The 13,445-nt window shown below is 39.1% G+C and overlaps 1 protein-coding gene across 1 annotated transcript in view; it reads right to left on the reverse strand.

Annotated features, from left to right (window-relative positions):
• Slc25a24 (solute carrier family 25 member 24) overlaps positions 1–9,966 on the reverse strand; it is a 51,081-nt gene extending 41,115 nt beyond the window's left edge. The window contains exon 1 of the mRNA XM_026379619.2: positions 9,599–9,966. Within this exon, the coding sequence (XP_026235404.2) occupies positions 9,599–9,781 (183 nt within the window). The 5' untranslated portion in view covers positions 9,782–9,966. The remainder of the gene's footprint in view (positions 1–9,598) is intronic.
• Positions 9,967–13,445: the final 3,479 nt, after the last annotated feature.

Genomic DNA, 13,445 nt, shown 5'->3' on the forward strand with positions numbered 1-13,445 from the left:
TACCCCATCTACTGTAATTCATTTTAAAAGGGGTATATTAAAATTCATAAGGAAAATTTAAGTCAGCTGTTCTCTGTTAGTTCTGCATATCATGTCACGTATTGGAAACATAAAGAGGACCATTACATGTCCTTGAAATATGGTGGGTTTCCCTTTAGGAGAAGGTTGCACTGTGCTTAGTCATAAGTACTACCTTAGGCTGTGCAATAAACATTTCCCCCAGAATGGTTGAGCAGTGGCAAACGTCTAGTTGTTTCACAAGATGCACTGTGGCCCAGTCAAGAGTGGATTCTTCCACAAAAGAGGAGCTTATATTTCATAAGAAACATTCCTTCCCTGAGCTCTGCAGGGGATGCAGGCAGTGGCCAAGGGTTATAGATGACATGTTCAGATAGAGAATAAGCTTCTGAAGGACCAAAAAGAAAACACAGAAGTCATAGGCAAAGTAAGAAGGAAAACAGACTGACAGCATTTGCAGAATTGATAAGAGAGCAGCCATAAGGCTGATAGTCTCATCCAATAGCAAGCAAATCTTTCTGTTGAATAGCTCCTTCCACTTTTTGAAATTACCTTGTTCATTATTTATTATTCTTTAGTCCCCATTTAAGTAATACACAGAGCCTAGTATAGGTAGAGTTTCAAGGCTACAATGATAGACCCCCCTTTGTCTTGTTCACCACTATACACGCAGTTTATTGAACACTGATGGCACCATTCAAAAACATTGATTGAATGCACTGAATATTTACACTGTGTTATTTGGTGAGTTATTAGCCATTCCTAGTTTATATCTGGAGCTTCTGGGCATTAAATGACTTTCCCAAGGCCACAAGTTTAGTGAGTGATAAAAACATTTGGATCCCGTTCTGATTGTACAGCCTATAACCACTATATGCACTGCAACAGTTAATGTATAGTAAACATGATGGTCCATGTTTCACAGTGAGGCTTCAAACTCAAACTTTCTCAACAAATCTTTTTTTCTTTTCATAAATCCATATACATATATATGTATGTATATATACATACATATATATGTATACACACACACATATTCTTAAAAAGATAAGATTTTTTTTTTTTTTTTACTCAGAGTGATCAAAAGAAGTTAAATAGCAACTTCCAGAATATTTTCTTGTGGAAACTTATTTATTTGTAAATGCCATAACTTGAATACTGATAAAGGAGATAATTCTGAATGGGCTAGGGTAAAATTATAAAAGTGATGTAAGGCCTTAAACAATGGTAAAAATCTTCTAGGTAGAATGAGAGAAAGCCCAGGCAGAGAAAAGGAAATAAATGGGGTAAATATACACAGTTGTGGCCCCCACAGGGAATACAGAAGGTTGGGGGTTTGGGAAAGGGACTGAAAGTTTTAGAATGCTGTCAAGACAGAAAGGGTAGAAGGCCTTACTATGAAGTTCTTCCCTTTATTTTTTTTCCTTTTTTTAGAAACTTTATTTCCACAGGAAAAAAAAATATTGTATTTTAGAATATAAATCAAGAAAAAAAGAAAAAGACACAGATTTTATATACTTAGAACATCTGACATACATGTATGTAATTATAATCCCCCTGCTGAGATGCCTTAAAATGCACCTCTATGACTCGTATATCATGTTTTTTAGTATCATTCCAAAAGCTAAAATGGTTCTGTTGGTTGATATATTTTAATGGAATAAATCCTCCTGGTTAACAGAGGAATTATCTAATGGAATTAAATGCTGAAAAGAATTTCTATTCAAAGCAATAAACATTTGCTAAGTTGCTGTTTTTGTATGTGATTCTATTCCATTTTTAGTTGTAAAATGTCTCTTCTCCAGACAGATAATCAAAACTTGTAGAATATAAGAATTAGAAAAGCCCCTAGATCAGAGTACCCAGTCCAGCCACTCTACTGACACAGCCACTCTGATGACACTACCTACTTGTTCAGTACACAGTATCCCCATGAGAACTGAGAGTCCTCAGGGAGTTCATAATCTAGTACATGTGAAACCACATTTTAAAGGTTTTTGTTTTGTTTTTTTTTTATGTGAACTTTCATACCCAGTCGCGTGTGCTCTTGTTAAAAGCTCTATCCAGGAGGCAAGGGAGATATCTGCATTTTAAGAATAATAAAATTAAAGCCTCAGTAAAGTTTAAATTTGACTATAACTATATGGTCAGTTCACACAAAGAATGGAACTCTTCGGGCATGCCAGTTCCATTCCTGCTGTTTTCATCAGTTTTAGTCCATGTGGACTACTATTACCATGTACTTGCTCAAACAACAGACATTTATTTGTCACAGTTCTAAAGGTTGAAGTCCTAGATCAAAACACTATCAGATTCAGTATCTGCTGAGAGCATGGTGGAAGAGGCAAGGGAGCTCTCCTGGGTCTCTTATAAGAGTACAAATCCCATTCATGAGAGCTCCATCCTCAGGACTTACTCACCTAGGTCCCATTGAGGACTATTACCTCAGGGGTTAGCATTTCAACATAGGACTGGGTAGATACAAATATTCAGTCCATAACAGTTATCTCCTCAGTTCAAGAGTCCTATGATGCCTTCAATTTTATATCTCCTAAGAAAGTCACAGTAAAAAAGGTGACTATGAAAATCAGGCAAACAACTTAGTTTTAAAATGGCCTAGAATTTCCCAAGCTAACTGAACACCTTTGTTAAATAGCAAGAACTGAACTTGGGTAAAATGGCCAGCTGCTCATCATGATTTTATGTTCCTCATAATTTTCATTTTGGTAAATTGAAATTCAAATTATTTCCTCCAACTTTAATGTCCTAAAATCCGACTCATTTTTTTTCATCAGAGTACCTCAAATGACACCTAAAAATTGGGACCATCTTTTAGAATGTTTGAACGTGGTGTTTGATCAACAAAACAAAACAAAAAAAACCAGGAGTGAGAACAGAGCAGGAAGTAGAGGATATGGAACAAATGATGACAAAGAAATGAAGAGTCTCAAAAGGATAATTAGATAATTAAAGGAAAAACAGTAGTGGCTGAATATATGTCCTTGTTCCTCATACTACATTGTAGTCTCAGTCCATATTCTTATATTCCTGAACCTCAGGGAAGTTTATGTGAATTTTCTCTCTTTTAAACATAATGTCATAGTAAAGAGATTTGGAAACACATACAAAAATGGTGTTATATCAGCAGAAACTTTAGTGATTTTGCTTCCTGCTAGTTCTTAATTTTGTCTCAGGACTTTCCATAAAGTCTCTCCCTTGGATAATTCTGGAACACTTAATAATTTCTGGCTATTTCTTCCATATGCCTATTTTCTTATGAAATACATTCATTCCACCTAAGATCTAAAGAAATTTAAACAGAAATTTGCTCTCTTCTAAAGATTAAATTCATTACAAAAATCTTGGAAACATGGAGAAGACAGCAAATCAAATGGAAATTTATAGGGATTTAATCTGAAATATTTGTTTTAGATGCAAACTATTATCTTGGAGCCATCTGTTGAAGAGTCACCCTATAGTTCTTCTTTATACTTGAGTAGACTATATCATAAGTCCTTGACATTATATAAACACTTGACCCATGCCTTGAAAACTTTCTCCCACAAATATTGACTGGTAATCAAATTGAAGTATTTGATTAGTTCCTGTTTCCCAGGCATGATGGTTAATTTTATGTGTCAACTAGACTAAAGGTTGCCCAGTTGACTGATAAAACTATTTCTGGATGTGTCTATGAGTATATCTTTGGAAGAGATTAGCTTTTGAGTCAGTAGACTGAGTCTAGATTGTCCTCATCAATGTGGGTGGGCATCATCTAGTCCTCTGGAAGGCTGAAGAGAACAAAAATGTGAAGGAAATTAAAAGAAGTTTTACTTTCAGAATGGAAGACTTTATAAAGACTGATATCCTAATTGGATGGAGAGGTGGAAAAACATAGACTGTTAGTCAATAGGGAGTTGACTACAATGTTTCTGCAAGGCAATGCAAATCTCCATTTAAAGAGACCCTCAGACTCAGAAATTTCCATTCCTCAAAATTTGTCCTATGAAGATATGCAAGCCAAAATGAAAGAAAAATACATGAATACCCAGGGATTCACTATAATTTCACTTATAATCATTTTGAAACTCTCAATAAAATGATAAACAATAAAGAATTAGTAACACATGCTACAATTGTGAAATGGAGTATCATAAAAATCAATAAAAAAATTCTCAAAACTTTTGGTATCAAGATGCTTTTACTATCTTAGAAATTATTAAGGATTCCAAAGAGCTTCTGCATATCACAGGAACCATGGAGCTATAACTCACAGATCTTCCTTCAAGGGGTCCTGTTGTGGGGAACACAGCTGACCGGCATCCTCTAGTCTCTTGCCTTGGCACCTTCAGATGCACCACAGTGAGCTTCACTGCCATCATTTCCCTGGGCTGCTTCCAGCCAGTGACTGGACATGGTGAGGAATTCAAGCTGGATCAATTCCGGACTTGCTCACAAATAACTTTTGGCTGGATCCCTATCAGCCTGGCCCAAACTTTGGCAGAGCTTCTCTGTTGAAGTTCTTCTTACACAGTCCTTCCTCCCCTCCCCCATAAACGAGGAGGGAAAAAACTGGATCCTAGTTAACTAAAGGGTCAATATGGGTGCAAAACAAAAACAGCAATATTACATTGCATTACAGCAACATCTAGGAGTGACCTTGAAAAATAGTAGAGAAGGAAAGTCTTCCCAGTGGGAGGAATCATTCACTTTGTAAAGAAAGAGAAATGTCCTTAGGTGAGAAGATAGGTAATCATTGAACTAGCACATGGCCTCTCCAGTTCATAGTAAATAGTGATCAGAACGCAGTTGGCCTAAATCAAGGAATTCACTGGCCATATGATACACCACATATCTTAGTCCATTTTCTTGTCACTATAATAAAGTGATTGAGAACCAAAAATTTATATAGTGTGTGTGTATGTGTATATGTGTGTGTGTGTGTGTGTATATATATACACACACACACTATATATATATAAACACTATATATATATATATATATATATATATATATATATATATATATGACTCTGGAGGCTGGGAAATCCAAGAGCATGGTGTTGGCTTCTATTCAGCCCTTGGTAAGGGCCTTCCTGCTACATCATATCATGACTGAAGACATCACACAGCAAGACAGAGCAACATGCTAGCTTGCATCTCTCTTCCTCTTCTTACAAAACCACTAATGCCTTTAGAGGGACCTCACCCTCATGAACTCACTTAATCTGTATAAATTCCTAAAGGATTCCTCTCCAAATGCCATTAGCATATGAATTTTGGTAATAAGTTTCTAACACATGAATTTTGGGGGGGGTACACATTTAAAACACAGCATCAGGCCATCTAGGAACAGCCAACCTCACAGAATAGTGGAATGGTCTAATGAAAGCACAACTGAAGAGACAACTAGCAGACAATATTTGACAAAGATGGCCTTGAGGATACAGTAAATGCTCTAAAGGAGAGCCCTCTATGTGGCTCCCTCTATATGGCTCTAGTAAGCCCCTCAATGGGAAGAATAAATAAGTATAGCAACCAAGAAGTAAAAGCAGGAGTGTCCTCACCATCACTCCCAATGACCCACTGGGGGACTTTTTCCTTTCTATCCCCACAACTCTCAGTTTTGCAGGATTAGTTTCTGGCCCCTGAAAATGATATATTCTTGCTAGGGAACACAGCAAGTATCCCATTGAACTACAAACTACAGGTGCCTTTGGACATTTTGTATTCCTTGTGTTCAGAGACCAATAGGTAAGAAGAGACATCACCAAGTTGGTAGATGTAAATTGACTCCAATTAGCAGAAGGCAGTGCTGCTTTTGCACAATGGAGACAGAGAAGAGTATATATGGAACTTGGGTGATCCACATGGATCACCCATCCTGATGCTCCCTTGATCAATTATAACTATGCATGGACACATACAATACTGGCCTGAGAATCTTGAACCCCTCAGGAATGAAGGTAAGTAACAAACACCGGTAGATATTATAGCTGTGGATGAGTGGGATTTAAAATAGATAGTCAAGAGGGGAAATAGAGGTCTAGTTATAACCAGCTAAAGCCATGGGGACTGAAGTTTATCTCATGGATATCCTTCAGGAAGAGACGCCAAGAACCATAAAGGAGCTCTCTCCTAAAGCTATGCAAAGAAGCACATCTCTCTAGCACAAGGAGTGGTCAGTGGTGGTCAGGGACATGAGTGGCTCAGCAAACTTTCCAGAACACACCTGTCTGTAGAAGCAGAGTTGATGGACAGCCTATTCCTGCCAAATCTTTGAATCTGCAGCACTCATGCTAAGTTCACACTTGCCTTGGGCTGCTCTAACCAATGTCTAGGCACACTGTGGGCACACTGGTGCCCACTAGCACTGGGCAGCCAGTGCAGGACTGCCTTAACTGCATTTCCTTAGTCACTACCCATTAACCTAGTTGAGACTTTATAACAACTATGCTTGGGTCTGGAGTTCTTCCTAAATTAATCCTTCTTTCTCACACACTTCCTAAATTTGCATCATTGGGGCTGGTGATGTGGCTCAGTGGTAGAGCACTTGCCTAGCATTCCTGAAGCTCTGGGTTCAATCACAGTCCTTTTTAAAAAACAAAACAAAACTTGTGTCATGGTCTAAAGTCTAAAGACATCCCCTCCCCCATCTTACTACTGTTCCCTCTTATCCCTCACAGGCACAGGCATTTCTCCCAATAAATCTTTTGCACACTCAATCCCATTTTGTTTCCTGCTCCTTGGAGGATAAGAACTGATGCGGTTAGTACCAGGAGAGATCCTGACTAGAGTGTGGGACACATACTATCCTTTGCACAAAGTGGGACCCAAATGCTAAAGATTTCACCAGAGGTGACCTGGGAAAACTAAATGACTTAGAGAAACACTCTGGCTCATGCAATGATTCAGGCATATTAAAAATATGGGGGAACCAAGCTCTAAGGAGCAATTCACCAGGGAGAGGAACCAAGCTCTAAGGAGCAATTCACCAGGGAGAGGTAACAATGCCAAATTTGAGTACACCAGCAGCAGAGTCTCAATATATAGAAGAGAAAAAATTGGTAGAATTGTGAAGAGATGTTGGTTAATCCACGCAGAGGGAGATGGACACCTGTCTTTCATTAGTAGTAACAGAAACAGTTAAAGGCTAACAGTTGTTGAATATTTATGACATACAGATGTTAGTCTCACTACTTTTATATTTTAATTCATTTATTCTTCATTATAACACTGTGAAGTGGTATTATTGTTACTGAGGCCAGAAGAGTTAAGAAAATAGTCTCAAGTTAACCAACAGAAGTAACAATCATGATGTAAACCTATACAGCCTGACTGAATCTTCCTTATTTTCTTACTACTCAGCTATTCATGTAGAAAGATGTTTATCTTATTTTATCCAAAACTTCTAGTGATCATACAACATGTTTTTGGCTATTTTGTCCTACCTATGCTGGAAATAGAAATTCTAATAACTTATTTAAATTTTTCTTTTTTATTATAAAAAATGGGCCACTGCTTTGTGAGTCAGGTATTTCAAGTTATAGCCTTAAATCTTTTTGTATTACTTTGTTCAATGAATAAAACAGGATCCACACCCATTCTCAAAAGGGCTGGTCTCAGTGGAAGCCACAATAATCAAATAAAATAAAACACTTGAAAATTTTAACAACAAAGATATGTGAGACAAAGGACCTACACATAGCAGCAAGTAACCAACTCTTCTCTGGAGGGTAGCCCAAAAGGCATGCCAAAGATGAAATTATATTTACCCAAAATAAAAACAATTCTTACCTAATTATAAAACTTGCATTGCAATCATTTTTCTAAATTGAAAAATGAATAATACAAAAGTAAAGGGAAAAAAAAGTAGAAAAAGCAACCTAATTCCTATAATCCAGAAATATCCATTAACCTTTTATGGGAGTGCATACCAGTCAGAGTAAGAACTCTGGGAATGGCTAGTAATGCCTTGCCTGAGCACAGAGATTGAGATAGCATGTATGAATAAAATACATTTTATGTATCTTTACTAAATATACACACATATGACAGTGATACATATGTGCCATTCTGACCCCTAAGTCTATATATACACGGTTTTATATAACTTATTTTGTAATATGCTGTTAAACTCTTTTTTCCTGATTTTGGTTCACTTTTTATTAATCAGTCTTGCCAGAGGTTTGTCTATTTTATCCATATTTTCAAGGAACCAACTCAAAAACATAAATTAGGAAATTTAAAGTACACTAAATAATATGTGAGTCAAAGATATAGTCATTTTGGAAATCAGAAAATAATTGAAACTAAATTACAAAAATAAGTAGTTCCAAAAATACTCGTGGGACCCAGCTATATAAGTGATTAAAGGGATACAATATCTCAAAATTCATGAGTATGCTTTTGATTCAAGAAATTAGAAAACAGGCAAATGAGTAAACCCAAAGAAAGCAGAAGGAAATAAACAGAAATTAATCAAAGAAAATAATCAGGTTCAGTCAGCAAAAAAGGACCAAAAGTTGTTTCTTTCAAAGTGTGAACAAAATAGACAAATCTATGGCAAGATTAAAGAGGGTGGAGGAGGACAGATATCAGGAATGAAATTACTCATCTACAGATATAGTCACAAGTTTTATAAAATCATGATTAATATGAACCTTGGGCAAAATGGGCAGTTTCCCAAAAAACAAAACAACCCTTGTAACTAACTAAATCTAAGTCAAGAAGAAATGGTAAACTGAGAGGTCTATAACCACTAAAGACATTGAGAGAGGAGTTTAAAAATCAAGTTTAGAACAGTTGTTGGCCCTCTAGTAACCCAATCACTTTCCCTCTTGGGGTAGGGAATGCCATAGTATCCTCTTGCACTCTATCAGGGGTTGGAGAAGTTCCAAACATTGTATCTCCACCCAGCTAAGGGGACTGAACTTAGGAACACAATTAAAATGACTCAGAGGTGAAACTGCTCAGGGAAAGGGCAATCCTTCAAACCAATCCATATACTCAGGGTATTGATTTAAGAATGTCTTAAATACTGGAATGTCGCCATTCCTCCTCAACAAGTGGGGGGAGCCACTGGTTTCCAAACAGATTTGAAACAGTAAATATCACTGGCTATGTAACAAAGCTGCTTCGAGGAGATACAAAATGAATCTTTTACAGAACTTGGGGCCCATTTAAGTCTGATGGCTAAAAAAAAAAAAAAAAAAAAAAAAAAAAATTATTTAAAAGTTTGCAAGACTACAACAGGCAAGTAAAGACCCCGGGATGCATTCAGAACAAAAGTGTCATGGGAGTGGGTTTACATTGTAACAGCGTCCGTGGGCCAGAGTGTTCACAACACTAATGTTATCTGGAAAAATACCCGCAGCCTTTCAGTTCAGCTTCTGTTATGGGGCTAACTGGCTGCGCGCCTCTTTCACTCCCAGTCTCTGAACCCATCCGCGGGCTGGAAGCCACAGTGCCGCCTTCTTCCTGGCAGAGCCTTGGGCCACCACCCTCCAGGATTCTGGCAGCGTCCCCAGAGTGCCTGCAGCCCTCCCAGAGCTCCAGCAGCGCCCCCGCAGGGACCCACCTCCTCGGCGTCCTGGCCCAGCGGGATGCCCAAGCTCTTGAGCCCCTGCTGCAGCTCAATGATGTCCACAACGCCGTCCCCATTGCGGTCCAGTGCCTGGAAGAGGGTCTCGTAGCGCGTTGGCGGCTCTGCGTCCTGGCAAGCCGCCGCGGGCAGCACAAAGCCCCTCAGCCAGCGCAGCATGGTCCCGGAGGCGTGGGGCGGCCCAGCTCAGGAAAATCACTGGAGGTGGAGGCCGAGGGCCGCTCGAGTGCGACCAGGACCCGCGCGAGGCCTGGCTGGGAGGGGCCCGCGGACGAACAGCCTTAGGGGCGTCGTCGGAGGCGAGGCTTCGGCTTGGCACGCAGGGCGCAGGAACCCAAAGGCTGCCCGAGAAGGCTCGACGTGCAGGGTGTGGCCGGCCAGCTGCTGCTTCGGGAGGAGCTCCCCTAGCGCGGGCCTCCCCGAGAGGCGTCCGGGACTGGGCTGGGCTGGGCAGGCTGCAGGCAGGAAGTGAAGTGCGGCAGTGTGGGGCGGTTGGGGGAAAGGTGTCCTGCTGTGTCCGGAGTCCGGCTGTAAGGGAGGGAGCCCCAGAAAGTTACGGGCTTTATCGTTACCGTATTAATGGCTTGCCAGTAGTGCGGGTAGCTTATTTTAAAGGTCCCCCTCCGACTTGGAGCATTGACCAACAATTGCCCAAAGGTGGCTCTCTGCCTGGAAAATGGGCCATGTCGGGCTCATCTCACATGGATCTCTAACTTGTAGGGGTAACTCCACAGATGTCACACACCTCGCGGCTTATCTTCCATTCACAAAAACAATAGAGTGGCTGAGTGCATAACCCGGAAATCTGCTTTAGGAAGCAGAAGAATGAAATCCGAAAACATTTTTTAAAAAGCACATGGAAAGAAGGAAAGAAGAAAGGGGAGGGAGCAGGCGGGCAGGAGCCTTTCACAGAAAAAAAGCAGCTTCCATCTTTTTTTTTTTTTTTTTTTTTTTACAGAAAAAAGCAGCATCCATCCATTCAGCTGTGGTGAAATGAGTGGCTGCTTTAGTAAATAGCCTGGTAACCAAGTAACCATGGGTGACCTGCCTGTGATAAAGCACTTGCAGAGTCTGCCCTGAGACTGTATCAGAAAACCTCAGACCCCTCCCTCCCAAGATGGGTGAGGTTCTGAGGTTTGGCATTTACTACCCAGGTGAGTCACAACTTCCTACTACATAAAGTGGGATAATATTAGAAATGCTGGATTTATGAAGACAATACCAGAGTCCTAGTCCTTTAGCTGTATGAACTGGGAGATGTGGCATAGTTTCTCCAAGTGGCCTCTCATCAGGAAAATGAATATGAAAAACTAACTCACAACAACACATTTTATATTTTAAGTGAAACATCTTATACTCTAAAGCACCAATAGTGACATGCCCTTAATGGTAATAATTCTCCAATCACTGGCTGTATCCTCTTGTCTGCAGGAGTGAAAACAATCTGTACTTGAGATAGACTCTCCCACGTCCTTTGAATCACTAAACAAAAACCAGTTATTCCACAAAAGTCAGGAAAGCAGACCCTGAGTTTAACTCCCTTCATACCATTTCTTATGTTAAAGACATACTCTACTTGAATCTAGCATTTGTAGTTAAGGACTGCCTGAAAACAGTTTATCTGTTTATGTTGTCTCCAAACATCCTGAAAACAGTTTATCTGTTTATGTTGCCTCCAACTTGTATTGAGGATGACAGGGAGGCTTATTGTCAGAAAAGTGAGTCACAAATATGCAAAGCATTTAGCGACAATAAACCTGTAGCATTGGATTGAAATTAGTGATATCAGTATGAGTTCATGGTTTTAAGTATTTTCAGATATAAAAATATGAAGTTAGGTGTGTGTATGTACACACACCAGCTCTGTCCACTGACGGGATCTAGGAGTAGCAAATCCGGAACACTGAACACATTTAGCACCAGACTGCTTTTTCTAAATAGTTTACTCCAAAAGGAACTAGAGCACTTAGGAAAAATAACTGATTCTAGAATAGGGGTAACAAAGGTAGCGATAAGACTGGAACATCTTGTTTTACCAGAATGTCAGTGCTTACAGAACAGAGATGTGTTAAAAGAACACAGGGTCAGCTTAAAGCGGCTCTCAAGGGCCAAATCTGCTACAATTTGGGCATCAAAATAAATGATGTTAGCAGATTATATCCCATTAAATAAAACAGGTATCCATTAGTCCACATAACGATCATACAAATGAGAAAATTCTTTTCAATGATAGAACACCAACCAATAAATATTGATGGAATGATAAAAGTAGAATGTCACTCATGATAACAATGATTAATACAGGGGAGAAATATCAATAACACCATTGGATGAAAGGTAGATGGGAAATGTGATATTTATCTTGTTTCAAACTATTTCCTGACAAAATATTACAAATGAAAAATGAATAAATTTTGGTGGAGAAACCTAACAACATTACTTATCAAAATTATCAGTTAATGTCATTAGTGAAAGACATATCCAGATCATGGACCACCTGGTAGGATGAAAAGAGAACACAGCATCACTTCTGTGATGCTTCCAACAGAATGCTTAATCTGAGTCCAATCCTAAGAACAAATATTGGGGATATTCTTCAAAATAATCAGCCTGTAACCGTAAAGTATGTAAAGATAATGAAGATCAAGACATTACTGAGAAACTATTTTGAGTTGAAGGAGACTAAAGAAATATAACAAGGAAGCACAATATCCAAAGGATAGAATTTAGACAGTAGTTAACACTTAGATGGAAACTTCCAGGCTTATGGGCTTCATTGAATTGTGTTTGCAACTTTTTGGAGGTTCACTTTTTAAATAAATAAATCTTGACACCCTTACAAAGCCTTTCCTATCTTCCTCAGATGAGCTCCTTGGGTACCCGCAATACATTTTCCCTTTCATGAGCAAACTAAATAAAACTGGCTCTGCCATAATCAAAACAACAAAAAACCCAAACTTTATAATATTTTATTTCATTCAATCATCAATACAATATAGTAAAAGTGGTCCAAGTGATGCTGGCCAGAAAGAACAATAGCCACTGCTTCCCAGCCTCATGGCCAGAAATGAAGTCACAGCAGATAACTTACCTCCTTGCATTCCCTCCTCTGTGGAGTTTTCGACAATGCTGGCAGCATCATGGAGGAGAGGTGAGGATTTAGCTAAGAAGCTGGCATTGAGAGGGTGGCAAAGAGTGAGTGAAATCAATAGTTGTTTCATACCCACAAAGGTCTGTTGGGGAAAAGGAAATAGCATAGTGGGGCAGGGCACATGACCCACCCTTAGCATGAGAGGACCACAGGGTAACACTAACAGTATCAGGTTCAAAATGTCTCTGTATAATAGCTTCATGAATCTTCTACCACACATGAAGGGTAAAACAAATTCCCGAATACTCAGATTTCTTCCTGTGTGTGTAGAAAATGTTTCATATTTGATAGACAACGTACAATGTATACAATGGGCACTGAGTATAACCAGTGTATTTTTTTACCTAACCATGGGATATATTTCGCTGAAAAAGTTCATAAAGATTCCAAACACATTCAACTTTTATTTTTACAACATCCTAAACTATGAGAAAACTTGATTTATTCTAGTGGTTAGATGGTATTAGGTGTTAACACCTCCTTTATGAGAAAGGGGGTGTTTTCAACACTTGAACCATGATTTTTGGTCCTTATTCAGAGACAAGTTCAATTTTGTTTAATATCCAGTTCTTGTCATATTTGTTTCCCTGTTTCTTAGAGGAGAGCAGATTCACAGCAGAAAAGTCCAATTGATAGCTAGGGAGTGGTTAACCTTGTCTGAGCCAGAAACAA

This window comes from Urocitellus parryii, chromosome 11, assembly GCF_045843805.1.
Source record: "Urocitellus parryii isolate mUroPar1 chromosome 11, mUroPar1.hap1, whole genome shotgun sequence".
NCBI lineage: Eukaryota > Metazoa > Chordata > Mammalia > Rodentia > Sciuridae > Urocitellus > Urocitellus parryii.